General features: G+C 45.2%; 2 protein-coding genes and 1 pseudogene across 6 annotated transcripts in view; 1 reads left to right on the forward strand and 2 right to left on the reverse strand.

The window, feature by feature from the left end:
- The window catches only part of LOC120032682 (myosin-10-like), a gene marked incomplete at its 5' end in the record, with an annotated part of 31,655 nt that extends 31,288 nt beyond the window's left edge, over positions 1 to 367 (reverse strand). Inside the window, one exon of the mRNA XM_038978878.1 lies at positions 308 to 367. Within this exon, the coding sequence (XP_038834806.1) occupies positions 308 to 367 (60 nt within the window). The remainder of the gene's footprint in view (positions 1 to 307) is intronic.
- LOC120032785 lies at positions 367 to 9,056 on the forward strand (annotated as a pseudogene).
- A 4,040-nt stretch (positions 9,057 to 13,096) lies between these two features.
- The window catches only part of LOC120032938 (myosin-10), a 96,058-nt gene continuing 81,599 nt past the window's right edge, over positions 13,097 to 27,555 (reverse strand). For all 5 annotated transcript variants that reach the window (XM_038979212.1, XM_038979208.1, XM_038979209.1 and 2 more), the window contains 11 exons: positions 27,235 to 27,387; positions 24,523 to 24,771; positions 24,069 to 24,281; positions 23,444 to 23,656; positions 23,008 to 23,169; positions 21,441 to 21,658; positions 20,842 to 20,965; positions 20,307 to 20,515; positions 15,527 to 15,635; positions 14,809 to 14,981; positions 13,097 to 14,686 (listed from right to left, as the gene is read on the reverse strand). In XM_038979212.1, coding sequence (XP_038835140.1) covers positions 14,536 to 14,686; positions 14,809 to 14,981; positions 15,527 to 15,635; positions 20,307 to 20,515; positions 20,842 to 20,965; positions 21,441 to 21,658; positions 23,008 to 23,169; positions 23,444 to 23,656; positions 24,069 to 24,281; positions 24,523 to 24,771; positions 27,235 to 27,387 — 1,974 coding nt within the window. In that variant the 3' untranslated portion in view covers positions 13,097 to 14,535. The remainder of the gene's footprint in view (positions 14,687 to 14,808; positions 14,982 to 15,526; positions 15,636 to 20,306; positions 20,516 to 20,841; positions 20,966 to 21,440; positions 21,659 to 23,007; positions 23,170 to 23,443; positions 23,657 to 24,068; positions 24,282 to 24,522; positions 24,772 to 27,234; positions 27,388 to 27,555) is intronic.

A 27,555-nucleotide genomic window follows, 5' to 3' on the forward strand; every position in this document is an offset into this window, starting at 1 on the left:
GCCTCCAAGAACACTACAAGCCAAAGGCTCTGGGGTCTACAAGTAGTGCAGATGACGTAAACCAAAGTAACTTGTAAGTGGATACATAAAAATAGCCACAAAAATTGCCTCAGCGGAAAAATCGGTCTATAATACATCCCAGTGCATTGTAAATGTTTAATCTTTGACTCGAGGAATACGGCAGAGCCATACGTTTTTAAAGGGATAGTTTTCTGTATTTTTACACCAATCTTTGGGTTACAAATAAAAACCAAACTATCCCTTAAACTATCCTCCACCCGCTATATGTAATCTCACCGGTCCGTACCTTGCCAGCGTAGTGGATGATGCAGAAGTCAGCCTTGTCCTTTAGCTGTCTGGGCTGCCATGATGTCACTGCTGGGCTCGGCAAATGAGAAGGAGCTTCAGGATCTTCTGGGTGACCTGGACTTCAGCCTTCTGGACAGCTCGGCTAATCCGCATGTGGCCACGCCCGGGAGAGAGAATGGCCTGATGGGAATTGGAGTTTCAGGGCCGAAGCCGAGTGGGGGCGGGTTAGGGAGGGGGCTGGGGGTTGCAGGGGGTCTCCTACACCCACCTCCGCTCCCTGACGGCCTGCCCGCCCCCCTCATCAAGCGCATCGAGGACCTACGGGCGGTGAGTCGCACTGATGGGGCTTTTCCAGTTTATCATAGATTGATTTGTTTATTTAAAGTTTATGTGATCATCCCTTGATTTAATTGTTGAGTAACTTCCTGGAATTTTGTACAGTTGAAATGTGTGGCAGCCATTTTCTTAAACCATGATGATATCACTTAAAATAGTGTCAGTTCTTGGAAGATTTGTAATGCATTTCTTGACAGGGTGGTAAAAATGCGAGGAGAGGTTAGAGAAAAGCAGAGCAGAAAGGAAGAGCGGATGAGAGCAAAACACATGAAAGAAAGGTAGACTAGCAACAGACAACTGGTGGCCAAAAGGGAGAGAGAAGAAAGAGAGAGTGACAAATCAAGGATGAGCGAAAACTGTCAAGATGACGATGCAGCCATTTTGAAACTGACACGGAAGGCTCCTTTTTGCTTTTGCGCGTCTTTCCATGGAAGACAGTATGCTCACCAACCTCTTTTCTTCACAGGCCTCTCGTCAGTTTGATCAAGAGGGAAGGAAGAAATTCTTCACCCTGGATATGAATAACATCCTACTGGAGTGAGTTAGTCATTCTTTTGACACATTGTACATCTCTCTCCGTCTCCACCCTGAATGTGTCTTAATGCTGATATTGGAGTCGATTGTTCATCTCTTTTCCTGTCTTTTTCACCCCCACTCTGTTGTACATTTCTCCCAACATCTTTTTCTCTCGCACGCAAATGGTTTTATTCTTTGTCGTCTCTTCTTTATCCCCTTTCCTTGCTTACCATCTTTCTCTCCATCCCCCTTTCTCTCACTCCTGTTAATTCCCTCTGTTGCTCCTCTCCCTTCCCTCCACTCTCTCCTCCCCCAGTATTGAGCTGCAGGCGCAGGAGCAGCCGATGGGGCTACGTGGGGAGGTGTATTCTCACCTGGAGGCCTTTGTGCCCTGCAATAAAGAGGCCCTTCTCAAACGCCTCAAGAAGCTTAGCCTCAACATCCAGGATGACCGTCTGCGTACGCCCCTGTTGAAGCTGAAGCTGGCTGTGTGCAGTGTGATGCCCGAGCAGATCCAACGATACAACATGGACTGCATGGTTAAGGCTGCCAAGTAAGAAGATTACAATACTCCATAGTGTACTGCAGCCATACTCAACAGGCGGACCGTGGTCCGGATGCGGACCCAGAACGGGGTCAATACGGACCGCGAGTCCCGACTTTACATTTGACATTTTCCTACATTTGATGTTGCATTGGGCAGTTTGACATTCCCTGACAGAGAGCTATTTCGATTTAGTACCTGTCAGAAATGTCCTGTTGATCAAATAGCCCATGTTAGGTAGATGGGTACGCTCAGGGGCCTTGACCCCTAGCGGGCCCCCATTTGATTTTGTTGAGCAATTCACTCAGGTATCATATGGCAAAATGTATAGAATTGCAGGAAATGAGCTTTAAAATGGCAACATTTTCTTTCAAACAACAAGAAGGATGTGAACAATTTGAACAGTTTGGGGTTGTTGGGTGGGGGTTTGTTACTAAATGACAAAATCCATCCTGACCTTTGCCACCTAGGAAATTTGTATGACTGGACCGTCTTAAATAGTAGTTGAGTACCCCTGATATACTGTAATGCTATATCGCTTATCCATAATGGGTGTTTGGTTATTTTTAGTGCCCTACTCTGCCTGTGTTCATCACTGCTTTTATTTATATGCGTCTCTGCCTCTGCGGGTATATATTGAGGTTGTTAGAACATGTTGGTACTGAGGTGTGTGTGTTGGATCCTAGCAGGCAGCAGCCTGGAGAGGGAGAGAAGAACGGATCAGAGGAGGAGGACGAGGGGAAGCCGGGGAAGAGGATGATGGGCCCACGGAAGAAGTTTGTCTGGGACGACAAGCTCAGGTGACGGCCCATCCACTGCCCTCAATCAAATCTTATTTATAAAGACATTTTCACATCAGCAGTTGTCACAAAGTGCTTTTATAGTAATCCGGCCTAGACACTAAAGTGAAATTCTCGAGCAAAGTCATACAGGAAGTGGTTGATTTGAAAAGATAATAGATTAGTAAGCTTCCTTCATTTCTCTCTCTCTCTGTGTGTGTAGGTCGCTGCTGTGTAACCTGGTGCGTGTGAAGTTGAGCTCCTATGAACTGGAGTCGTCTCAGTGCTCTCTCTCCGTGGAGGATTACCTCAAGGCCTTCATGGAGAACGAGGTCAAACCACTGTGGCCCAAGGGCTGGATGCAGGCCAGGATGCTGTTCAAGGAGAGCCGTGTTGTACACAGTCACCTCACTGTCAACATGTAAGTCATCTCAACTATAGTTGGACCTTATAAATAAGTTGGCTTTAAAATGGCAATTATACCTTTTATTGTATATATGCCTGATTGACAGATCAAATCTAATTGTATTAGTCGCATTTACATATCTCGCAAACTTTATTGCGGGTGTAGCGAAATGCTTGTGTTCCTAGCTCCAACAGTGCAGCAATACAGCAATATCTAACAATGCACAACAATACACACAAATCTAAAAAGTAAAATAATGGGATTTAGAAATATTAGGACGAGCAATGTCGGAGTCCGGAGTATAAATCTACGGTGCATTCGGAAAGTATTCAGACCCCTTGACTTTTTCCACATTTTGTTATGTTACAGTTGTATTCTAAAATTGATGAAATACAATTTTTTCCTCATCAATCTACACACAATACCTCATAATGACAAAGCAAAAACAGGTTTTTAGAGTCTTATGCAAATTTATTTAAAAAAGAAAAACATAAATACCTTATTTACATAAGTATTCAGACCCTTTGCTATGAGACTCGAAATTGAGCTCAGGTGCATCCTGTTTCTATTGATCATCCTTGAGATGTTTCTACACCTTGGTTGGAGTCCACCTGTGGTAAATTCAATTGATTGGACATGATTTGGAAAGGCACAGTTGACGGAGCAAAAACCAAGCGTTGAAGTCAAAGGAATTGTCTGTAGAGCTCCGAGACAGGATTGTGTCGAGGCACAGATCTGGGGAAGGGTACCAAAAAATGTCTGCAGCATTGAAGGTCCCCAAGAACACAGTGGCCTCCATCATTCTTACATGGAAGAAATTTGGAACCACCAAGATTCTTCCTAGAGCTGGCCGCCCGGCCAAACTGAGCAATCAGGGGAGAAGGACCTTGGTCAGGGAGGTGACCAAGAACCCGATGGTCACACTGACAAAGCTCCAGAGTTCCTCTATGGAGATGGGAGAACCTTCCAGAAGGACAACTTTCTCTGCAGCACTCCACCAATCAGGCCTTTATGTTAGAGTGGCCAGACAGAAGCCACGCCTCAGTAAAAGTCACATGACAGCCCGCTTGGAGTTTGCCAAAAGGCACCTAAAGGACTCTGACCTTGAGAAACAAGATTCTCTGGTCTGATGAAACCAAGATTGAACTCTTTGGTCTGAATGCCAAGCGTCACGTCTGGAGGAAACCTGGCACCATCCCTACTGTGAAGAATGGTGGTGGCAGCATCATGCTCTGGGGATATTTTTAAGCATCGGGAACTGGGAGACTAGTCGGGATCGAGGGAAAGATGAACAGAGCAAAGAGATCCTTGATGAAAACATGCTACAGAGCGCTCAGGATCTCAGACTGGGGCGAAGGTTCACCTTCCAACAGGATCTGCAGAGAAGAATGGGAGAAACTTCCCAAATACAGGTGTGCCAAGCTTCTAGTGTCATACCCAAGAAGACTAGAGGCAGTAATCACTACCAAAGGTGCTTCAACAAAGTCCTGAGTAAAGGATCTGAATACTTATGTAAATGTTATTTCCGTTTACCTGTTTTTGCTTTGTGATAATGGGGTAGATAGTCTGTAGATTGATGAGGGGAAAAAACGATTAAATACATTTTAGAATGAAGGCTGTAATGTAACAAAATGGGGAAAAAGTCAAGGGGTCTGAATACTTTCTGTGTGTGTGTGTGTATTATTTATATAGTGTGTGTGTATATATACACGTGTATATATTATATATATATATATATACACACACACACGTTTTCATCAAGGATCTCTTTGCTCCATTCATCTTTCCCTCGATCCTAACTAGTATATATATACACACACACACACAGAGTATGTGATGGGATGTATAGACTATATGGATAGAAGATGTACAGTATATCTGAAGAAACAGATGATTGATTGACAGATGGATTAGCATTCCTGTGCGGATGTTAACTTAACACACCGTTGGTTTCTCTGTCCAGGGTCAAGAAAAGGATGGTCCCCACCCCCAGGGCTAAAGCAAAGGTCAGTGACATCTCTTCACTCTCAATTGACGTTTGTAACCTTTTCTACAAGATGGTTATTTGGTATTACTTGCGGTGCCATGTGTTCTGATGCGGGGCTAATGCTAACCTTTGTCCTTTCCCTGTATTCCAGGAGGGCCAATGGATCCAGCAGAGGCCCAATCTCCCCACCGCCACCACCCCTTCTCTCCCCCACGTCCCCTCCACCCCCTCCGTCATCCAGGCCCGCCGGACCTCCTCGTCCCCCTCGGAGCCCATCTGCCTGTCCGACTCGCTGGACGAGGACCTCCGCGCCCCCTCCCTGGATTCCGTCTCCCACGCCCTCGCCTTCCTCAGCCAAGCCGCCAAGGGCCTGGGTCCCCACGGCAGCGTCACTGACCTCACCCTCACCTCCCCCCTCTCCCCCCCGCCTCTCCAGATCCCCAACACCTCCCCCCCCTCCATCACCCCTCACTACTCCCCCTCGTCTTCCCTACTCACCTCACATTCTCTTTCCAAGATAAACGCCAACTTGTCGACGATGGTGACGATGCCATCGATGGCCAACATTAAGACCACGCTATCTACCTCTCCCTCCACTTCCACGGCGTCGTCGGCTCGCATGCAGCTCGCGGGGGCCACGTTGGTGTCTCGTGGCGCCGACGGAGTGTACGGCGTGATGAAAGGGGCAGGCTCTATGGGACAGACTCAGAGACACAATGTCAGCATGGCAACCGCCATTCACAGGCAAGGGGGCATGACTGGAGGGAGTAAGCTCCACCCACCATCGTCCCCCTCCCCGCCCACCAAGCAGCGGCCCCCTCCCACAGCCTCTCCGCTCCTGCCCCCCCATCAGAAGGTCTCCCTGGGCATGGGGGTGGCAATATCAGAACTAGGGAAGAGCAGTGTCAAAGCCAACAGCAGCAGTAACGGCAGTGTCATGATGAGCAACATGTCCTCTTCCTCCCCTCAGTCCCGTGCCACCAACTCCCACTCACACCCCCAGCAGCTCAACTCCAAGAGCCCTCAGCAGCTCAACTCCAAGAGCCCCCAGCAACCCTCCTACCTCACCTCCACGGTGGGCTCTTCACCCTCCCAGTCCCCCTCCCACCACCAGGGCAAATCCAAGCCCCACCACCAGTCCAACTTCATCACCCCCATGCAGGCAACTCTCACCAAGTCCTCCCACAGCAACAACTCCTCCCCCATCATCAAGCTCACCCCTCGCCCCCCTGCCCCCACCTCCTCCCATCTCCTCCCCTTCCTCCTCCTCTTCCAACCTCCTCTCTCACTCTCAAATGATCTCCAGCCCTCTCCAGTACCAGTCCCCCAAGACTGCTGGCTTCCGCCCCCCATTTAGTGTCCAAGGTGGGGGTCAGGTGAAGCCGGGCCAGGGCAGTTATAGCTTCGCAGGGAGCCAGAAGGCTCCGTGTGTCATTAGCAGTAGTAGCGTTAGCAGCGCTAGCTCCAACAGCAGCCCCATGCGCATGTCGCCCGTCACCAGTCGTCCGGACAACAGCCCCTCCCCCTCCGGCACGGTCTCGACCAGTCACGGACAGAGACAGAGGGCCGTGGGCAGAGCCAAGGCTGTAGGCAGTCGGGTGCCCACGGCAACCATGGCCACACCCTCCGTCACCTCACACCTGACGCAGGTGAGTCAGCCAATCACATGCGACCAGAAAGTGCCAAGAAGTGTGAAAAACAGGATCAAGAGAAGCACCTCTTACATATTGACTGCATTTTTCTCGCTTGAGTTTTGAGTATGTTCTGCAAAGGCTTGGCCACGTCGTCAGAACAGAACAGAAGAGAAAGGAAGAGATTGTGTCGGGCACTTTATGTCACCAAGTTGAGTCACCTGATCCCTTCTCTCTTTCTCTTTCTCCCTCCCCCTTCCTCCTAGGTGTCAGCTGGCAGTCCCCTCCTGGGCGGGCCACTTGGCTTTGGGATGCTGGGGGGGCTAGTGCCCGTCTCACTGCCCTTCCAGTTCCCATCGCTGCTCAACTTCACTCCTCCTGGTGCCCCGGGGGTCAGCGGCCTGGGCACGGGCACCAACTCAGGATACAGCCTCTCACAGAGCGACTTAATGGGTGAGTAATTGGCAACCGGTGCCCAACTGGCAGTGGCTCCACAAGACTGATCTTTCAAAGCACCGGGCATGCAAATATATAGGATCAAAAATAAAGCATTTGTTATCTCTGTTCTCTACGGTTCAGTAGAACTTCTAGGGCTCTTAATTCCACTGAAAAAGTCTGTACTGTACATCATGATGTGGTAAAGGTCTTTAGAATTTACTACTTCATTAGTATGACATTTTATTGGATGAATTTGATCAAATGACAAAGAAAATCAGTGTTTATTAAGATGGCAAAATAAATGAAGCCGCAGATAGATTTGTTTGTGGTTCCTTGAGATTCATCTAGTCTTAGTTTGTGTTACTCATGGTCAGTGTTGTGGTGTGCAGTGTGTGTGTGTGCGTGCTGTGGATCCATACTGAAATATAATCAGCTCTAATATGCCTATGCTAAAGGTTTCTCACTGTAACCCTCTTGCCCTGCCTGTCTCGTTTTCTCATCCAATCCCTCACTCCTTCTCCCCCTCCGTCCATCCATCCATCCTCCCTTTTATCTGCCCTCACTTTCTGATTTGATGTTTTACTCAAATTCTACTTTCATCTTTTAATGTTCCTTTTCTCACCTTTATTCTCCTCAACCCCTTCCCCCTCTCCATGCTTCCCTTTTTTTAACCTCCTCACTCTTTCTTCCTCTTGTCTGTCCATCCCTCCCTCCATCTCTCCTCAGATCTGTATAAGAGTCTCCAGTCAGGGTCACAGGCTGCTCTACCTCCTCACTTGCAGCTTGCTTTCTCAGGTAAACTTCACACCTCCTCCTCCAGTACTTCTCCTCCTCCTCCCTTACCTCCTCCTCTTCCCTTCCTCCATTTGTGTTGTTGTCATTCCCTGCGTCATGTTGATATCGCTCACTCACTGTTTGGCTGTAAACTATTCTTTCCCAACCTGTCTGCCTGTTTCATTGTTAGCGGTGATTTGCATGCCTGTGTTACTGCATGACTAGGCTAACACTAGAAGCACGTGTCTTGTCTGTCGATGAAGCATCTCCTCCCTGTGTGTTAGGTGTTCAGTATTTTTCTGCATCATGTCATTTACACATGATGTAACAAATTATTTTAACCCCCCCCCACCTCAGATGCGAACCAAAGCCAGGGTGGCGACATGAAGAGGAAGTCCCACTGACCAATAGAGACGGAGGACAGAGAATGACATCGAGACGTCCACTAGGATCACTTTGATTGGACAGATGGACACAATGATGTAATAATACAGGGGGGAGGAGCCTTCTTCCCTCAATATGGACCTGAAGAATCAATTACCCCTCACCATGACGATTTATGAATTTAATTTAACTGTATTTTTATGATTACTGGGTATAAAATGGACCTGGGGTGAATGATAATGAATTTCTTTCCCTTACATTTTTTTCTTGTCAACATGTTTACATGACCGACCTTTATCACTGTGGAATGAGGACAGGGTCGTATTCATTAGGCTCCAAACGTAGAAAAACAAATACAGAAACAAGGAAGTACTGCCTGAACACTGGTTTTCGTTTAAAAAGAGTTTTGCTATGTTGTGCACCAACGGAGCGCACATACCGCAGCGAATGTCGATCTATTTGCCGTTTGTTCGGCGCGGTCTGTTTTACGGACCACCCCACCGGTGAGGGTCTGATTGTTGACATTTTCCCTCGATTCTACATGTAGAATCAGTTTGCAAATTATGGCTGGCACTCTGTTCAGAGGTGCAAAGTACTCTCGACCTGCAAACGCCACCAATGTGTCCGTTCCGTAATGAAAACCACCCAGGAGAGGGAGCACGCTGTTAGCGAAGTAATTTAATTAGAATTTAAGTCTGTTTTAATTTTTTCTCGTCTAAAGCAGATTTGAGTATAAATTAATTAATTAATTTTTTGGTCGTTGTCTTGACTGTCTGAGGAAGGTAGTTGTTAACTTGTCTCCGATGTGAGATGGTGTGTCCATAGATTGTTTTAAAGTCGCCTCTGCTCCCCACAACTGACTGTTAAGGTAGTATAGCTAATATAAAAATGGATAAATTATTTGTAATTTACACAGGGATAAAAAAAAATATTTAGAGGTATGAGTGTGCCCAGTGAGTGTGTGTGTGTGTGTGTGTGTGTGTGTGTGTGTGTGTGTGTGTGTGTGTGTGTGTGTGTGTGTGTGTGTGTGTGTGTGTGTGTGTGTGTGTGTGTGTGTGTGTGTGTGTACGTACACAACCTACATATATTATTATAAATTGTATTTTCTTTCCAGGTCAGTCTGTGCTGTGTGAGTGTGCGAATTGCATATCCCCTTTTCTCTGTTGTGTGAGAGAGTGAGTATTCCCCTCTCTTGTTCAGCATGTCTTTGGTGCTGTAAAATCACACTGGACCTTTTCTGGAGAAAAAACTTGAACTGTAAAAGCTAGACTCCTCTTGGAGGGTGAGAGAGGGGACAAAGATGCGAGATTGTAGCTTACTTGAACTTTTTTTTTTTAAATTGTAATTAATTACTTTGTAAAAAAAACTATCAACTCAAACACTCAACTCAATATGACAAAACGCCTTAGTTTGTAAGTTTCATTAAAGAACTATGCAGGACTATAAATGCTTCAATGCAAAAGTGCAAGTCGTCGCTTGGCTTTCAACCTCTTACTCAGCTGTCAATGTATTTCTGGGAGTTGCGAATGTTTGTGTGTACGTACGTCTGAGTCCTTTTTCCCATCTAAAGAACTCTCCCTTCTCACCTGCTGAATACCTCTAGAAATTGTTCTTCCTTACTCTCTTCCTATATCTGGGAAGATCTCAATAGCATACTCCTCACTTCCTCTCTCCTAGTCTTCTCAAAACCCGTTGTGGGAGAAGGTCAGAGGGGAGGGACTTCTGGCTTTCTTGCCTCTGTCCATCTCTTATCATCCTTCATCCCTCCTTCCAATGTTAGTATGAATGTCGACCAACTGCACCAAGGATGGCGCCAAAGATGAGTTTCCTAGCATATAGATGGGGTGCTTTGGTCAGTGTGCGTGTGTTCCTATCAACATTCTCTTTGAAATGTCCCCATGAGTGTTGTCCGTCTGTGGTCTGTCAGGATGTCAAGGGGAAAAGTTGTTTCTTTCTGTGACTGGAGCAGGAGGTGACATTTGAAAGCTTTTGTGCTTTTGGGGCGGGTAAAGATTACATTTCATGGTAACTGGTTACTTAATTCGGTCTCTTTTGTAGATTATTTTTGTGTCGATTTATGGAATAAAATACAGTTGGTTTTCAATAGGGCCTGAGTCATTTCTTTGTGCTCCCTTTCTTCCGTCCTCCATTGTGACAGCTCTTTCAAAAGAACACTTCTAGTTCTAGGGCTCTATTCAATTTGTATATCGGATTTTAAAACACAATGTTCCCGCCTTAAAGGTCATTTCCGATTGTCAGATCAAATGGAATTTACCTAACATTTCTAGCACGCAAACTGTAACGCTTCAGGGATTCAGATTGAATAGAGCCTCTTTATTTTATTTATTTAACCTTAATTCAACTAGGCAAGTCAGTTAAGAACAAATTCTTATTTACAATGATGGCCAAACCCGGACGACGCTGGACCAATTGTGCACCGCCCTATGGGACTCCCAATCACGGCCTGATGTGATACAGCCTGGATTCGAACCAGGGGACTGTAGTGACACCTCTTGCACTGAGATGCAGTGCCTTAAGACTGCTGCGCCATTCGGGAGTCACAAGTGAAACGACGTGGCACTCGGGAGCCTTAAGACGTGGCAATATTTTTTTTTTATACATTTGTCATAAGTCCATGTTTTGTACAGTCCCTCAATGATGTCAACATTCGTGTCACTTTCTGTACTCTGGAAAGGTCAGGGCTCGATTCAATCCATAAGGCTGAAGATCCGCGCCACAATGCGGTTGAAATTTAAAGGTAATTTCTATTGAGTGGACGTCAGCAGCGTTCACTGTGAATGCAGTCTCCTGCAAATGCGGAGACATTGCCTTTAAACCTCAATCGCGCTATATCCCGGATCTTCAACGGATCGAATCGAGCCCTCACTGTCAAAATACATCATTACACGTGTTGCTCTTTGACCTTTCTCACCCATGCTGGTGTTTCCCAGGTAACAACAGGCCCTAGCTTTGTGGAAGGCTCTGGAGTTTTCCGTTCTTGGCCCGGTTTGGATTCTTTAAAAAGTGCATCCTTTGTTCCTCCCTTGAAGTAACTGATTAGAAATGACTGGACAGGTGAAAGCCATGTGGTAGAGCCCTTCCGCTCACCTGCCCAGGACACCCACTCAGATTGAGCAACAAAAGAAATCTGCTCTTGTCAAATGTTCCAAACAGGACATTGTCTTTTTACCTAAATATGCGAACACCAACAGATAGAATTCATAGCAAGCAGTGCATTGGGTTAGTCAGATTTGATTAAATATAACAGAACAGATTACCTGGATTTAGATTCACTCTCACTGGATGGGTTGCCAAAAAGAACTAACTGAAAGCCACACCCCCAATAATCCATGAATATAACTGCATTGAGCCATTTGCCACTATGGCTATAATCACCATGCTACTGCCTATTTCATTTGTTCAGTTAGCAAACAAGACAACTCATAATCCAGTACCTTTATCAGTCAACACCTATATTTTAGCTGTAATCCGCTTTAAAAATGCAACATTTTCTCTCAGGCTCATGGCAAAATGTGTACAATAGCATGAGATGAGCTATACAACAGCACATTTTCCACTGCCCGATGGCAAAATTTCAGGAAGTTAGCTACCCAAATTGATGCAGGCCCACCTGACAGTTTCTGGCTACGCCAATGATGTCCCATACCCCCAGCTGGTGGAGAGAATAACATTTGGGTTGCCATCTGCAGCAGGTCCCTGGTTCAAATCGCAGAGTAGCTTTTGTTTCTAACTTTTCCCAACCCCTTACTGAATTTAGACCACTTCCCTAAACAACCCATCATATTTGTCTATGCCCTTCAGGCATAGCTACCCTCTGTGCTCTCCAATTTGGGGAGAGAAACATGCATGACTGAATTGAAAGTCTCTATAGGGGCTCCTCCGCTCAGGACAAACTGGAATCATTATTTCTACAATGAATATGCTTTATTTTCTTTTACAAAAAATCGCTGTAGTCTAGAAATACAGGAGGCATACAAGAAATAAAATGGGGGGGGGGGGGGTATTTGCAGTTGTAATGAAAGCCTGGTCGTCAACAGCCAGTCTGAGAATAATAATAATAATACAAGTAAAACTACATCATGGATGTTAAAGCTTTTAACCAAATGAAATCACATTCTGCTCTTGAAGGGGAGCAGAAGGCTCCACATCTCACACAGTTAATAGTAACACTGATTTCTGACCCACACACACACTACCTATGGAGACATTGCTACAGGTATATGAACGGGAGAGGAGGTGCACACTGGGTATGATATGACACACAGCAAAATACACAAGACAAAGAAGAAGAAAAAGTGTTTGTTTACCGTTCACCAGGTTTGCCTCGTTAGGTTTTTATGTAACACGTACAGCACACCTACACGTCTTTCTTTTTAATACAGGTGCACACCTACACGTCTTTCTTTTTAATACAGGTGCTCACCTACACGTCTTTCTTTTTAATACAGGTGCTCACCTACACGTCTTTCTTTTTAATACAGGTGCACACCTACACGTCTTTCTTTTTAATACAGGTGCTCACCTACACGTCTTTCTTTTTAATACAGGTGCTCACCTACACGTCTTTCTTTTTAATACAGGTGCTCACCTACACGTTTTTCTTTTTAATACAGGTGCTCACCTACACGTCTTTCTTTTTAATACAGGTGCTCACCTACACGTCTTTCTTTTTAATACAGGTGCTCACCTACACGTTTTTCTTTTTAATACAGGTGCTCACCTACACGTCTTTCTTTTTAATACAGGTGCTCACCGTGCATTACCCATTAATGCTCTTATCTAGTGTCTAAGGCACTTTAAAGAAACATGTCATTACAGCTGAGCTAACATTGGAGTAAAAGTCAAATGAAAGTGGCAGTTTACATATATTACCATCTTTTAATACTGAACAGAGATGCCAAAGGAAGAATAGAGAGCGCTGATGGATATGGACATTCTGGGACGTTAAGAGTGGGCTTAATAGTTTTAGAGCTTTGAGATGCTATCCCCAGTAGAAGGCTGTTATATCTAGGAATACTAAGTGCTTGGTAGTTGGTGTGTCAGCGTATTATAAGAGAGAGTTGGGGGTCCTACTTTGCTACCAAACCATGGCACAAACACAGTGAGATGGCAGTCTCCCTTGCTCTGAGCGGTAGGCTTTAGCTAGTCAAACTACACGTTCAATCGAAGCTCTCACCATTAGTGTTGGACTAAGGGGCTGTATTGTACATCATGTGACCACTCATGAGAGAAGCTTGGGGTTTCCTGGCTCCAGTTACAGGGGCATATGAACACTCATTGTGCAGTTTCCAGCGATTCTCTGTGATACGTACGCCAGCGACCATCTATCTAAGCATACCACACTTCACTGCCTTCAACCCTTCTTCCTGAACAACAGGAAAAATAGTGTTACAATTGGTCAAAATACAAAACAACAAAAAACGTCAATCATGACCTATGCGATTCCTATAAGAAGTCAGTTACCAATTGTTTTTAAAGTGTTGTGACGAGATGCTGTGGCAAGTGGAGAAAAGCTTTTCACAGTTAAAACTTCCTTTCCATTCCATGTTTTTCTCCCAGAACAGGTCAGACTGTGTGAATCCACCATCTTGTTTCATTGTAGTGTTTAGAAGCGGAACAATAGTCTGTACATCAGGAAGAGATTCATGCAATGAGGGAAGCGGAGGCAGTCCATTGACCTCTGACCTATTGTTGAATAGGACTATCATCGGAGAGGACAGAGTTTTGTTAGGCCTGCTTTAAGCCAGGGGAGAGATGATGGCTTTACATTTGGTGACACACTTGTATTACAAGACAATGTTTTGTTTCATGTGGGAGGAGGATGACAAAAGTGAACATTTCCTAGTTTCGCTCCTTTCCTTGCAGTTTGGCATTCAGGGGCATACACATACCTTACATACTCACATGTGCACACACGCATAGTTCATAAGTAAAAATCACTTGGACATAAGTTTACATATTAATTTAAGCACATAATTCCACGCCTAGGGAGGACTATATTAAGATCGTTGGGACACTCGCCGGGCCGAGCAGCTAGCCAAAGTAGAGTAGGAATATTGTTAGAGTAAGGCAGAGTAAGCCGCTCAAGTGGGAGTAATTGTTTTGTCATCCCCAGGGAGGGAGCATTTCTGGGAGGGGTGGGGTGGTCTAGGTCGTATTCATTAGAACACACCGTAGCAAAACGTTTGAAAGCGTCTTTCAACGGAAAATGAAAACGAGCGGTTCTTATTGGACAAATCCAGGTAGTCCCTCCCTGTTTCGGACTGTTTTCTTCTGTTTTGGTGCTTAATGAACAGGACCCTGGTTCTCCCTGCTGTTGACTCGGGGACAGATGGAGAGGCTGAGGTGTTGTAGTCACCATGCTGCCAGGCTGGCTAATCGATAGGGTTGGTAGGATTAGCAGGAGGCGTCTATTCTGTCTGGTTGGAGGCTTGCGTGTCGTTGTGGTCGCTGGCGCGGCTGTCGGCGTCGTCGTCAGAATTGTCCACGGAGGTTCCGTCGATCTGGAGCTGCCGGCTGCGGCCTGAACGGCTAGACGAGAAGCTGATGGGGCCTCCACGCCTGAGGAGAACAGGCAAATACATACATGGTCATTTATCACACCCACAGATCTATGACAGTGTGGATGATAGGCATAAATCACTACGTGAAGTGTATATACAGAGTGTTATGAGAGGCTGTACCTGAGGCGGTTCTTGAGTGTGTTGACCTCGCGGGTCAGGCCCTCGCTGGCCTCGGTGGCGTCGTCCAGCTCCCTCTGTAGTTTCCTACGGGAGGCGTTGGCCCTGGTAGCCTCCTCCTCAGCCTCCTCCAGCTGACGCTTCAGCTGCTTCATACGAGAGTTGGCCTTCTCCATCTGACAGGGGGAGAATTTAAATTTTATTGGCACAATTCAACGTATTTACATAGCAAATTCATGGGCCAATTCAAGATTAAAACACAGAGAGAGAGAGAGAGATATGGAGAAGAGGGGGGAGATGGACAAAAGGTGGGATAGAGAGAGAGAGAGAGAGAGAGAGAGAACCAAAGCTACAGAAGAGCGTGGGTGGGAATAGGAGAGAGAGAACCAAAGTTACAGAAGAGCGTGGGTGGGAATAGGAGAGAGAGAGAGAGACAGAGAACCAAAGCTACAGAAGAGCGTGGGTGGGAATAGGAGAAAGAGAGAGAACCAAAGCTACAGAAGAGCGTGGGTGGGAATAGGAGAGAGAGCGAGAACCAAAGCTACAGAAGAGCGTGGGTGGGAATAGGAGAGAGAGACAGAGAGCTTCAGCACAGATGACACAGAGACACTGATTATAGTGAATTAGTAGCTAACCTGGCATCCATGGCCTTTTACTCACCCTTTCTAAATGTCAGGACAGACTGTTTCAAGCTCACTGTGGACCCAAAACGACCACTCACCTGCTCCTTGTACTGGTCGGCATGGCGACGCTCGTCCTCCACCTGAATCACCACCTCTTTCAGCTTCTTCTCTGTGCGTCGGACGATCTTATTGGCTGCTGCCCTCTCCCTGGGAGGAAAAAGAGTGATAACGGGAAAGTGTGTAAATAGTGTCACCCTGACTGACTCATATCTGATGGGGACATACATTTGCATCAGGATGCAGTAAAATACTCCACATTAGGCAACCTCATACACTACCATTCAAAAGTTTGGGGTCACTTAGACAATTGCTTGTTTTTGAAAGAAAAGCTAATTTTTTGTCCATTAAATAACATCAAATTGATCAGAAATACAGTGTACACATTAGTAATTTACAACATGAACATTGTAGATGGAAACGGCAGATTTTTAATGGAATATCTACATAGGCGTACAGAGACCCATTATCAGCAACCATCACTCCTGTGTTCCAATGGCACATTGTGTGAGCTAATTTTAAAAGGCTAATTGATCATTAGAAAACCCTTTTGCAATTATGTTAGCACAGCTGAAAGCTGTTGTTCTGATTGAAGAAGCAATAAAACTGGCCTTCTTTAGACTAGTTGAGTGTCTGGAGCATCAGTATTTGTGGGTTTGATTACAGGCTCAAAATGGCCAGAAACAAATAACTTTTTTCTGAAACTCGTCAGTCTATTCTTGTTCTGAGAAATGAAGGCTATTCCATGCGTGACATTGCCAAGAAACTGAAGATCTCGTACAACGCTGTGTACTACTCCCTTCACAGAACAGCGCAAACTGGCTCGAACCAGAATAGAAAGAGGAGTGGGAGGCCCCCATGCACAACTGAGCAAGAGGACAAGTACATTAGAGTGTCTAGTTTGAGAAACAGACGACTCAAGTCCTCAACTGGCAGCTTCATTAAATAGTACCCACAAAACACCAGTCTCAACGTCAACAGTGAAGAGGCGACTCCGGGATGCTGGCCTTCTAGGCAGAGTTGCAAAGAAAAAGCCCTATCTCAGACTGGCCAATAAAAATAAAAGATTAAGATGGGAAAAAGAACACAGACACTGGACAGAGGATGATAGGAAAAAAGTGTTATGGACAGACGAATCTAAGTTTGAGGTGTTCGGATCACAAAGAAGAACATTCGTGAGATGCAGAAAAAAATGTAAGATGGGGGAGGCAATGTGATGATCTGGGGGTGCTTTGTTGGTGGTAAAGTGGGAGATTTGTACAGGGTAAAACGGATCTTGAAAAAGGAAGGCTGTCACTGAATTTTGCAACGCCATGCTATACACGGTGGACGGTACGTAATTGGAGACAATTTCCAATAGGACAGTGACCCAAAGCACAGGTCCAAACAATGCAATAATTATTTAGGGAAGAAGCAGTCACCTGGTATTCTGTCTATAATGGAGTGGCAGAGCACAGTCACCGGATCGCAACCGGGGAGCAGCTTGACCGTATGGTACGTAAGAAGTGCCCATCAAGCCAATCCAACTTGTGGGAGGTGCTTCAGGAAACAAATTGACAACTGGAATGCCAAAGGTCTGCAAGGCTGTAATTGCTGCAAATGGAGGAATCTTTGACGAAAGCAAAGTTTGAAGGACACAATTATTTTTCAATTAAAAATAATTATTTATAACCTTGTCAACATCTTGACTATATTTCCTATTCATTTTGCAACTAATTTTATGTATGTTTTCATGGAAAACAAGGAAATGTCTAAGTGACCCCAAACTTTTCAAATCAAATCAACGTTTATTTGTCACGTGCGCCGAATACAACAGGTGTAGACCTTACAGTGAAACAATGCAAATAGTCCGGGTAGCCATTTGATTACCTGTTCAGGAGTCTTATGACTTGGGGTAAAAACTGTTGAGAAGCCTTTTTATCCTAGACTTGGCACTCCGGTACCGCTTGCCATGCGGTAGTAGAGAGAACAGTCTATGACTGGGGTGGCTGGGGTCTTTGACAATTTTTAGTGCCTTCCTCTGACACCGCCTGGTGTAGAGGTCTTGGATGGCAGGCAGCTTAGCCCCAGTGATGTACTGGGCCGTACGCACTACCCTCTGTAGTGCCTTGCGGTCAGAGGCCGAGCAATTGCTGTACCAGGCAGTGATGCAACCAGTCAGGATGCTCTCGATGTTGCAGCTGTAGAACCTTTTGAGGATCCCAGGACCCATGCCAAATCTTTTTAATTTCCTGAGGGGGAATAGGCTTTGTCGTGCCCTCTTCACGACTGTCTTGGTGTGTTTAGACCATTCTAGTTTGTTGTTGATGTGGACACCAAGGAACTTGAAGCTCTCAACCTGCTCCACTACAGCCCCGTCAATGAGAATGGGGGCGTGCTCGGTCCTCCTTTTCCTGTAGTCCACAATCATCTCCTTAGTCTTGGTTACGTTGAGGGAGAGGTTGTTATTCTGGCACCACCCGGCCAGGTCTCTGACCTCCTCCCTATAGGCTGTCTCGTCGTTGTCGGTGATCACGCCACTGTTGTGTCGTCTGCAAACTTAATGATAGTGTTGGAGTTGTGCCTGGCCATGCAGTCGTGGGTGAACAGGGAGTACAGGAGGGGACTGAGCACGCACCCCTGGGGAGCTTCAGTGTTGAGGATCAGCCTGGCAGATGTGTTGCTACCTACCCTCACCACCTGGGGGCGGCCCGTCAGGAAGTCCAGGATCCAGTTGTAGAGGGAGGTGTTTAGTCCCAGGATCCTTAGCTTAATGATGAGCTTTGAGGGTACTATGGTGTTGAACGCTGAGCTGTAGTCAATGAATAGCATTCTCACATAAGCGTTCCTTTTGTCCAGGTGGGAAAGGGCAGTGTGGAGTGCAATAGAGATTGCATCATCTGTGGATCTGTTGGGGCGGTATGCAAATTGGAGTGGGTCTAGGGTTTCTGGGATAATGGTGTTGATGTGAGCCATTACCAGCCTTTCAAAGCGTGAGTGAGCGCTACGGGTCCTGTAGTCATTTAGGCAGGTTGCCTTTGTGTTCTTGGGCACAGGGACTATGGTGGTCTGCTTGAAACATCTTGGTATTACAGACTCAATCAGGGACATGTTGAAAATGTCAGTGAAGACACTTGCCAGTTGGTCAGCACATGCCCGGAGCACACGTCCTGGTAAGCCGTCTGGCCCCGCAGCCTTGTGTATGGCGACCTGTTTAAAGGTCTTACTCACGGCGGCTACGGAGAGCGTGATCACACAGTCGTCCGGAACAGCTGATGCTCTCATGCATGCCTCAGTGTTGCTTGCCTCAAAGCGAGCATAGAAGTGATTTAGCTCGTCTGGTAGGCTCGTGTCACTGGGCAGCTCGCGGCTGTGCTTCCCTTTGTAGTCTGTAATAGTTTGCAAGCCCTGCCACATAAGACAAGCGTCGGAGCCACTGTAGTATGATTCAATCTTAGCCCTGTATTTAGTCTTTGCCTGTTTGATGGTTCGTCGCAGGACATAGCAGGATTTCTTGTAAGCTTCCGGGTTAGAGTCCCGCACCTTGAAAGCGGCAGCTCTACCCTTTAGCTCAGTGCGAATGTTGCCTGTAATCCATGGCTTCTGGTTGGGGTATGTACGTACAGTCACTGTGGGGACATCGTCGATGCACTTATTGATAAAGCCAGTGACTGATGTGGTGTACTCCTCAATGCCATCGGAAGAATCCCGGAACATGTTCCAGTCTGTGCTAGCAAAACAGTCCTGTAGTTTAGCATCTGCTTCATCTGACCACTTTTTTATAGACCGAGTCACTGGTGCTTCCTGCTTTAAGTTTTGCTTGTAAGCAGGAATCAGGAGGATAGAGTTGTGGTCAGATTTACCAAATTGAGGGCGAGGGAGATCTTTGTACGCGTCTCTGTGTGTGGAGTACAGGTGATCTTGAATTTCTTTCCCTCTGGTTGCACATTTAACATGTTGATAGAAATTTGGTAGATCTGATTTAAGTTTCCCTGCATTAAAGTCTCCGGCCACTAGGAGCGCCGCCTCTGGGTGAGTGGTTTCCTGTTTGCTTATTTCCTTATACAGCTGACTGAGTGCGGTCTTAGTGCCAGCATCTGTCTGTGGTGGTAAATAAACAGCCACCAAGAGTATAACTGAACTCTCTAGGCAAGTAATGTGTTTGAACGGTACTGTATGTTTTCAGCCCCCTAATGTTAAAGGTCCAATGAAGTCATATATATCTCAATATCAAATCATTTCTAGGTAACAATGAAGTACCTTACTGTGATTGTTTTCAATTAAAATTGTCAAAACAAAACAAAAATAGCTTCTTAGCAAAGAGAAATTTCTCAAGCAAGAATTTTGCTAGGACTGTCAGGGGAAAACTAAAAAATTGCTGTTATTGGCAGAAAAGTTTGGAACTCTTTCTTATTGGTCTATTAACTAATTTACCATATGGTGATGACACCAGGCAGGCCAAAACTCTATCCCACCAATATGGGCTGAAACTTCAAGCTGTCTTTATACTAAAAGGGCATTATCATAATTTTCACAATTTCACAGTATTATTCCAACCTCCTAGTGTGGAAATATATAGAAAACACAGGAAAATCACATTTAAGACTGCACTGGGCCTTTAAAGGTCCAGATTTTGAGTAGTTTGTAATCTGAAAATAGATCTGTGGTTTGGGGAAACTCCTACCTCTAGCGGTCTATTGAGTATGGGTAAATCATTACAATGAGTGTATGAGCTAGAGTCCACCTATTGAAGCCTACATCTAATTCTAGGTAACCTCCCATGTTTAAACTCTGACCCCCATTATGACGTCTATTTAGTACAGTATATAGAAGGCTTCTTACTTGGCCTCCTGCTCCAGTTGCTCCTCCAGCTGCAGTATCTTGGCCTCCAGGGCGGTGATGGCAGCCTTGAACTTGGACTTGACTGCCCCCTCCAGCTCTCCCAGCTTGGCCTTCAGCTCCTTGTTCTGCCTCTCCATTCCTTGACGGGCGTTCTCACTCTTCTGGGCCGCGCTGCGCTCCCCAGCTAGCTCCGTGTTCAGGATGTCCACCTTGGGAGAGAAATGGGAATAAAGGGAGAGAGGGTCACTCTTTGTCCATCTCTATATAAAACTGTTAGTTGTGGGTCCCAGGAAGTGGTCTGGTGTGATACTTGTTAGCGCAGTTCATTATAGACTACTCTCCAGGCCATAAAGAGACTACATTCTATGGTCCAGGAATCGTCTCTGTGTATGAGTGAATCTCAAAAGTACTTTCCTCTTGCCCGATATCCTCCTCAAAACGTCAAGAGACAATGCCGGTTTAAAGAGAGTTTTACCTGTTCTGTACCTTCATGAGCTGTGTGTACGTGTTTGACAATGTGAGAGTTGTACTGTACCTGCATGGTGGTCTTGCGGAAGCGGTCGTTGAGCAGCTCCATGTTGCTCTGTTCCTCCTCTAGTTCCTCCTCCAGCTGCGAGATGCGGGCCTCCAGCCTCCTCTTCTCATCTAGCAGGGCCGACCTGACACAAACAAGTGAATGATTCGGTGATGTGGTTGGTACAGAACAGAGCATAGAAATCAGGGGGGGAAGGCTGCTGGTCCACTTAAAGCTGCAGTATGTAACTTTTTGGGTGACCTGACCAAATTCAGATAGAAATGTGAGTTATAGATCTGCCATTCTCATTGAAAGCAAGTCTAAGAAGCAGTAGATCTGTTCTACGTGTTCTACTGTTCTACTATTTCTATACTTCCTGTTCTTAAGTTTCATTTCGTCTTTTACTTTCAGTTTTGTACACCAGCTTCAAACAGCTGAAAATACAAGATTTTGGTACAATGATTCTCTACACACGATACATTGCTTGGTTTGTCACAGAAACTGAAATTAGGTGAACGGTTACAATTTTAGCAACCAGCGATTTCTGCATATTGCACCATTAAATCTGGAAAATATCATGCTTGAATTTGATCATTAATCAGGAAAATGTAGCTACTCACTTTCCAGAGGCGCTATTTGAGATCTCGTCGGCTAGCTCGTCTCTCTCCTGCTCAGCGTGTCTACGGGCCCTCTCTGAAGCCGCCAGGTCCTCCTGCAGCTGTAGGATCTCAGCTTCCAGGCCCTTTAGTTTCTTCTCGTTCTCTTTAGACTGTGCAAAGATCTCATCACGGGATGCTCTGGCCTCCTCCAACTCCCTCTGGTAGTCCTTCATCTGGGCCTGCAGGGGGCAGCAGCAAGGCAAAGAGTAAGACCGGTCTTGGGCAACAGTACAGGGTTAGAGGTCAACTCCATTTCAAATGAGACTCTCCTCAATACTCCTCTATGGCAGTATTTACACAGGCAGCCCAATTCTGATATTGTTTGCCACTAATTGGTCTTTTGACCAATCAGATCAATCTGTTGCCCATAATTGGGCTGCCTGTGTAAATGCAGCCTATGAGAAAATGTTTGAAATTCAGTTTTTCTTCCCGAATTGAAATAGAACCGACCTCAACCCCGTAGCTATACTGAATATAATAGTGTAAGGCCAGCGGGGAAGCTACAAATGAGACCAAACCAACTTGGACAACTAGAGTTTACAGCATCAGGGATGTCATCTAAATACAGACGTTGGTAGTCCTGGACATATTCTAATCTAGGCTACATTAAAGCTGACTACACAGTGGACAGACAGGCACAGATACCATACCTGCAGAGGCTACCATCCCATTTTATTGATAAAAGGATACAGGTGTAAAAAATTATATTGCTGATTATCAGAGATCAGACAACCAGGAGTTCCTAATTAATCAGGCAATTAATTGGAAGATTCTTGGAATTTTGGAAAAGTTACCAGAATTTTGCAACAATATTTATAATCTACAGTTGAAGTTGGAAGTTTAAATACACTTAGGTTCGAGTCATTAAAATCTGTTTTTCAACCACTCCACAAATTTCTTGTTATCAAACTATAGTTTTGGCTAGTCAGTTAGGACATCTACTTTGTGATTGACACAAGTCATTTTTCCAACAATTGTTTACAGACAGATTATTTCACTTATAATTCACTGTATCACAATTCCAGTGGGTCAGAGGTTTACATACACTAACTTGACTGTGCCTAATAACAACTTGGAAAATTCCAGAAAATTATGTCATGGCTTTAGAAGCGTCTGATAGGCTAATTGACATCATTTGAGTCAATTGGAGGTGTACCTGTGGATGTATTTCAAGGCCTACCTTAAAACTCAGTGCCTCTTTGCTTGACATCATGGGAAACAATTTAAAGGCAATGCTACCAAATACTAATTGAGTGTATGTAAACTTCTGACCCACTGGGAATGTGATGACAGAAATAAAAGCTGAAGTAAATCATTCTCTCTACTATTATTGTGACATTTCACATTCTTAAAATAAAGTGACCTAAGACAGGGAATTTTTACTCTGATTAAATGTCAGGAATTGTGAAAAACTGCGTTTAAATGTCGTTGGCTAAGGTGTATGTAAACTTCCGAATTCAACTGTACATAATAGCTCAGCACAACTTGAGAATGAACAAGCAAACCCAAATCCTGTACGAAGTCTCACCTGTAGTTTTCTGAGCTGTTTGATGGCTTCATCTCTGGCCTTGTTGGATGCTTCTATTTGCCCCTCCAGGTCCTTGAGGTCCATCTCCAGCTTCTTCTTAGCTGCCACGGCCAGGGCTCTCTGCTTCCTCTCATCCTCCAGCTCTGCCTCCATCTCACGAACCTTGGGTCAGACAACAAGATATTACAGAGGGTTGAAAACGCCAAGTAAGTGATGAAACCTAGTGAAGTTTGGGTTCTAGCTTGCTCGGATGCAATAACGGTTAGGGTGAAGATGGATGGAAAGTACATAATGAGTCCATAAGTTAAAGTTTTTGACCATATAATAATATGGTGATTATTTTCTCCGAACCGTTGGCCTAGCTAAATCACCTGAGTTTCTATTAGAGGTCTGAATGTTACTCCCCACAAATGGTCCTCTCAGCTTGTCTCTGTACCTGTTTGACCAGCGTCCTCTTCTTCTCCTCGTTCTGTTCGTCTCTGGCCTGCAGGTCCCTGTCGAACTGGGCCTTCATGGCCTGCATGTTGACCTCCAGACGCAGCTTGCCGTCCTCTGTGGCCTGCAGCTCGTCCTCCAGCTCCTCCAGCTGGGTCCTCATCTCCTCCACCTGCTGCTCCAGGGTGCGCTTCGATTTCTCCAGCTCATGGACCTACACACAGTGGGACGTAGAGAGACTGTTAGCAGCAACATCTCTTTTCTGAGTCAAAAACTGTCATAAGGAAGCAATCCCATAGGATTAGTCAAACAAATTCTCACACAAAGCAAAATTCTGAGGTGGGTGGACAGCGTTCTTTCAAAATTAAGTAATTTACAGATGGCTTCATGTGTGTAAGGTCTCCAACAACGTTTAGGAACCACCACCAGCTCCTGTAACACAGGCATTCTCACTCATTCTGTGGTGGGTGGATTGGTGGCCATATTGGAAGAAACATACCAAAACCTGTACATTTTGGTTCTATCAATCCTCATTGGATGAGCCTAGCCAGGTCAAGGCTTAGGACTGGGTTGCATAAGGTATTTGAGAACCTTCAGCTCCTGTACGGGGAGTTTAAACTACGTACGCTCTTGCCCACGTCGTCCTTGGAGCTCATCAGGTCCTCCATCTCAGTCCTCAGCTGCTTGTTGAGCCTCTCAAACTCCTCCTTGGCCTCCAGGGCCTCGTCCAGAGCCCGGGCCATAGACAGAGCCTTGGTCTCCTTCTCCCTGGCCTCAGCCTCGGCCTTGTCACGCTCCTCAGCATAGCGGGTAGAGATGGTCTTCTCCTCAGCCAGGAGCTAACATAGAGGGAGAAGATAATGATGAAGAAGGATGGCAAGCAATGTCTTACTGGTAAGTTATGTTAATGAAGGCAATCATTGGAATAAAGAAATCACAAAAACTCTGCCATTTCTTCATTAATGGCAGGTCTACTTTTATTTTGCAGAGAGGGGAGAAGGAGATAAGCAAAGGTGAGTGGCGGGAGAAAAGGAAGCGAGATAGAGGAAAGGATAGAGACAAATGGAGATGATACGATACCTGGTCGAACTTCTTCTGCTTCTTCTCCAGGTTCGAGACGATGGTCCTCTGGTGGTCCAGGTCCACCATGAGGTCGTCCAGCTCCTGCTGCAGGCGGGTCTTGGTCTTTTCCATCTTATCGAAGGCGGAGGCTTTTTCCTCCAGCCGCTGGCTGGTCAACTCCATGTCCTTCTGTAGCTTCCTCTTCACCTCCTCCAGAGACTCCAGGGTCCCCACGTCCTCATCCAGCTTCTTCCTAGACTCAAACAGCTAGATAGAGAAGACAATGGTTTTCATATTATATTTTTTTTCTATGGTTCTTACATGAGGAAATGAGATTCACAGCTTTGTGAGTGAGCATTTGATATACAGAAAATGACAGTGGTCTTTAAAAGAACACATTACTGATCTTAGTGTTGGGGAAGAGCTACTATGAAAATATATTTTACCAAGCTACCAAATACTTCACATTGAAAGAATTTAAGCTACGTTAAAGCTACCCTTAAGACAAATATAGTTTCCTTAACTAAAGTGACTTTAAAAAAGTACAGTGCCTTGCAAAAGTATTCACCCCCTTTGGCGTTTTTCCTTGTTGCATTACAACCTGTAATTTAAATAGATTTTTATTTGGATTTCATGTAATGGACATACACAAAATAGTCAAAATTGGTGAAGTAAAAAAAAAAAAACGGAAAAGTGGTGCGTGCATATGTATTCCCCCACTTTGCTATGAAGCCCCTAAATAAGATCTGGTGTAACCAATTACCTTCAGAAGTCACATATTGAGTTAAATAAAGTCCACCTGTGTGCAATCTAAGTGTCACATGATCTCAGTATATATACACCTGTTCTGAAAGGCCCCAGAGTCTGCAGCACCACTAAGCAAGGTGCACCACCAAGCAAGCGGCACCATGAAGACCAAGGAGCTCTCCAAACAGGTCAGGGACAAAGTTGTGGGGAAGTACAGATCAGGGTTGGGTTATAACAAAATATCAGAAACTTTGAACATCCCACAGAGCACCATTAAATCCATTATTAAAAAATAGAAATAATATGGCACCACAACAAACCTGCCACCCACCAAAACCCACAGACCAGGCAAGGAGGGCATTAATCAGAGAGGCAACAAAGAGACCAAAGACAACCCTGAAGGAACTGCAAAGCTCCACAGCGGAGATTGGAGTATCTGTCCATAGGACCACTTTAAGCCGTACACTCCACGGAGCTGGGCTTTACGGAAGAGTGGCCAGAAAAAAAGCCATTGCTTTTTGGCCATCAAGGAAAACGCTATGTCTGGCACATACCTAACACCTCTCATCACCCCGAGAACACCATCCCAACAGTGAAGCATGGTGGTGGCAGCATCATGCTGTGGGGATATTTTTTATTGGCAGGAACTGGGAAACTGGTCAGAATTTAAGGAATGATGGATGGCGCTAAATACAGGAAAATTGTCTAGTCAAAGCCCAAACCTCAATCCAATTGAGAATCTGTGGTATGACTTAAAGATTGCTGTACACCAGCAGGAACCCATCCAACTTGAAGGAGCTGGAGCAGTTTTGCCTTGAAGAATGAGCAAAAATCCCAGTGAGACTTGCAGCTGTAATTGCTGCAAAAGGTGGCTCTACAAAGTATTGACTTTGGGGGGGTTATTAGTTATGCACGCTCAAGTTTTGTGCTTTTTTTGTCTTATTTCTTGTTTGTTTCACAATAAAAAATATGTTGCATCTTCAAAGTGGTAGGCATGTTGTGTAAATCAAATGATACAAACCCCCCAAAAATCTATTTTAATTCCAGGTTGTAAGGCAACAAAATAGGAAAAATGCCAAGGGGGTGAATACTTTCGCAAGGCACTGTAAGTAGTTACAGTACCTGAAGACTGTAGTTCACTATGTGAAGGAACATTTTATGTTTGTGCTTTTCTAAATACCAATTCGACTGGGTTCATGCAAGTGACTGATTCATTGTGCCTGGGAGGAACCCTCACTATCAGTATCTGCAATTTGGCAGTACGCCCAGAACATTGTTTTCAGACCGGAAAGGGATATCTCAGTTTCAAGGTCTCAGCTTGGAGAGAAGAAGCCTTGTGAGGTATTGGTCTGTCACATGCATGAACCAAACGTTAATGATGAATTCATTATGAATAAGCTAAATCATGCAAATATAACTTGTCTGTGTAAGCTGTATATAAGAGGTCTAACGGGACTGCCCCGACAGAGCTCACTTCAGACCGGTACTTTAGTTTGACTGTGATCTATCCAGCATGCTGTTAATAAAGAATGTTTAATTTAAAATTGACTTCAGGTGTCCCTGGTGGTAATTTCCATGACAACTACATCCAAACTACTTTTTGCAAGAATAGATCACTTTGGGGTCATATGTTAACAGAATGTGTTATTTAGCCTATTAAACAAAAACAATGTTCCAAGAGAGAATTAGGCAGGTCTGATGCTGAAAAATAAAAACATGTATTGCCTAACTACTGACAACACTACGTAGATTTGAATTTAGTTCAACTACCACCAAGCTACTGCAAAATGTAGTTAATTTACTAGTAGAACTACATGCAGTTTACTTCTCCCCAACACTGTATTCAACTTATACCCAATACCTATTTCGTGAGTAAGGAATCTATCTACCACAACCTGTAGTAAATATCAACGGTGGGTGTTCACAGCTGGAAACCCTGTCCTATTGGCAGTGAAAAATTAAGAATGCCAGTGGTGTCCATACCTGAGCCTGCAGCGTGGCCAGTTGTTTCTCCAGGTTCCTGCGGGCCTCCTCGTCCTCCTCCTGCTGCTCCTGCAGGGTGCTCTTGTCCTCCTCCAGCTGACGGATACGAGAGCTCAGGTTCAGCTTCTGACGAGTCTCCTCCTGGAGCAGCTCCTACACACAATCACACACACACACACACACACACACACACACACACACACACACACACACACACACACACACACACACACACACACACACACACACACACACACACACACACACACACACACACACACACACACACACAAAAGACGCAAAGACCCAAAAGTAGTTAAC

Source organism: Salvelinus namaycush, chromosome 39 (assembly GCF_016432855.1).
Source record: "Salvelinus namaycush isolate Seneca chromosome 39, SaNama_1.0, whole genome shotgun sequence".
In the NCBI taxonomy this organism is placed as follows: domain Eukaryota; kingdom Metazoa; phylum Chordata; class Actinopteri; order Salmoniformes; family Salmonidae; genus Salvelinus; species Salvelinus namaycush.